This window comes from Bison bison, unplaced genomic scaffold, assembly GCF_000754665.1.
Source record: "Bison bison bison isolate TAMUID 2011002044 unplaced genomic scaffold, Bison_UMD1.0 scf7180017846537, whole genome shotgun sequence".
NCBI classification, from domain to species: domain Eukaryota; kingdom Metazoa; phylum Chordata; class Mammalia; order Artiodactyla; family Bovidae; genus Bison; species Bison bison.
Genome location: NW_011477110.1, coordinates 8,947 through 11,436, shown reverse-complemented (window position 1 = coordinate 11,436; position 2,490 = coordinate 8,947). Strand labels below are relative to the sequence as shown.

Genomic DNA, 2,490 nt, shown 5'->3' with positions numbered 1-2,490 from the left:
CAAGCAGCACGGCCTCCTGCTCACCTGTCATTCCCAGGACAGAGGCAGGGCCCAGGCGCTGTCCTCCAAGGAGCCCGTAGAGCAGAAACTTGTATTTCCTGCCAGGCTCCAGGCCCTCTACAGTGAACTCCCTCTGGTCTGCAGCCACAGGCACCATCCGGGGCTGCCCGTCTGTGCCCCTGTACTGGACCACGAAGGAGTCAAAGGGGCCCCGGGCCACCGTCCATGAGAGGCGCAGGGAGTTTGGGGTCTCATCTGTCACTGTCAGCTCCCCCAGGCGGGGTGGGGGCTGTCGTTCCTTCTCCAGGGGGGCTGTGAGGAGAGTGGGGGCGGGGGAGAAAGCCTTAATTAAGAGCTGCCTTTATCTCAGCCCTGGCAACTTCTGGGAGGAGGAAGGGCCCCCCCGCAACCTGGGGAGACAGGCTGTCCCAGCCCTGTCCTTCCAAAGGAGCCCAGTTTCCTCCTCTGGGGGCTACTGCCCAAACTTCTAGTCCCCACTGCCTCCCCTCTGTGATGAGGGCGCAGTAAATGCAGAAAAGATCACCTCAAGAGAGAGGGCAGGCTGGGGTTGCAGGAAGAGCCTCAGTTTCCCCTGACCCCTGGCCCCCAGAGCTGGGAATGTGGCCAGAGCTGAGAAAGGCGCCCAGAGGATGTCTAGGTTGTCAGGGAGACGCTCCCAAACAGTCAGAGCTGGCCCGGGCAGCCAGCCAAGCTCCTGGGCTCCCATCGCTGGCCATGACCTCCCCCTGCCTTGCCATCAGCCTGGGCTCTCCTTGCCACCTGCTTCCAGTCGGCACTAACTCCACTAGAGCAGGGTGGCTGGGTGGGGCAGGGGGAGAAGCCAGGGGCAGAGCTGAGAGGACAAAGGACAGAGCGGAACACAAAGGGGACTTGTCTAGGTGGGTGTGGGTGCTGACTGATGAGGGTTGGAGAAGCCTGTATCCAGTCTCCACAGTGAGGGTTTGGGGAAGATAATTATGGAGTCTGAGACCCCCAGGCTCCAACTGGCCATGTGCCCCATCCTTGTCTGGCCAGGGTGACTCATGGTCCTAGAGGTGGGGTAAGGGTCAGTGACCCACCTCCACCCGTTCCTCAAGAGGCTGAGTCATGGTCACAAGACACTAGATTTTTCCATGGTCTTTCTACAGCCAAACCCTCCCATATTTTCCACCTCTTGCCATAGAACTGGAATGGAGGGAAGAGGATGTGAACATTTATTGAGCCCCATTAGATATTATTCATAACCATTATGCATGTCTGGAAACTGAGGCACAAGGAAAAGAAGTGGCCTGTCCAAGCCCACATAGCTGGCAATCAGAAATTGAACACAGGTCTGCTTGGCTCCAAAGTCTGAGTTCTTTTTATTATATTGCCAATAAGAGACTGAAGGAAATAAATGCTTAGAACAGTGCCTGGCATTCAGTAGGGACTCAATAAATATTTGCTTTTGGCGTTATGATTGCCATGTCGAAATCCCCGGGGCCAGCTCTGGGGGCTCAGATGAAAGACAACTCTGGAAAAGGCCGCGGGTGGGGGGACCCAGGGCTCACCTGTGCTGCCTTCAGCGGAAATGGGGCCCAGTCGTTTCCTGCCTACCAGCCCATAGAGCAGGAACTTGTATTTCCTATTGGGCTCCAGGCCGGGGACGGTGACCTCGCGCTGGTCGGCAGCCACAGGCACCACGCGGGGCTGCCCGTCCCTGTCCTTGTACTGGACCACGAAGGAGTCGAATTCACCCTCGGGGACTGTCCAGGAGAGGCCCACGGAGTCCGGGGTCACATCTGTCACCGTCAGCTCCCCCAGGCGGGGAGCAGGTTTTGTGTCTGGGACTGGACAAGAGAGAAGTGCATGGAATGTGACAGAAATGAAGCAAGCAGCCTCCTCAGGGTGCTAGGGTCTAGGTGCTGGCTCTGGGTGCTGGGAGGGGGTGACAAAGTCATAGGTCAGGAAGAGGGGAGGCAGAGGAGTAGGGATTAAAGAGGGGCCAGGGAAGAAAACAAGTGTCCCTGGGGATATAGGAGTAGGATGGGAATGAGAGGGTAACTGGGTACTTGGGACTTGGATTTCACTGAACCCGGTAAATAAACGGGTCTGGGGTGTGGAGCATGGAAATGCGAAATTCCACAAGGGAGTGGAGGATGATCAGTTTAGGATGGTCAGATGGCAAAGGTGGCCTCCAGCCCTCACTCACGAGTCTTTGCATCTGCAGAAACTGGGCCGTGTCGTTTCTCATCCCGGAGTCCGAACAGGAGGAACTTGTACTTGCGGCCAGGGGCCAGACTCGAAACTGTGACCTCTCGGAGGTCTCCAGCCACGGGCACTGCCTGGGGCTGCCCCTGTACATCCTTGTACTGGACCAGGAAGGAGTCAAAGGGCCCCTGCTCCACCGTCCACGAGAGACGCGCTGTGTCTGAGGTCACGACTGCCACCGCCAGCTCCCCTAGGCGGGGTGCCAGGGGGCGCTCCGTAGTCAGGGAGGCTGGAACAGAG

The 2,490-nt window shown here is 58.0% G+C and overlaps 1 protein-coding gene across 1 annotated transcript in view; it reads right to left on the bottom strand.

The window, feature by feature from the left end:
- The window catches only part of LOC104988675 (tenascin-X-like), a 16,848-nt gene that overhangs the window by 5,593 nt on the left and 8,765 nt on the right, over positions 1-2,490 (bottom strand). Inside the window, exons 8-10 of the mRNA XM_010840078.1 lie at positions 2,192-2,479; positions 1,551-1,829; positions 25-312 (exon numbers count right to left, since the gene is read on the bottom strand). Coding sequence (XP_010838380.1) covers positions 25-312; positions 1,551-1,829; positions 2,192-2,479 — 855 coding nt within the window. The remainder of the gene's footprint in view (positions 1-24; positions 313-1,550; positions 1,830-2,191; positions 2,480-2,490) is intronic.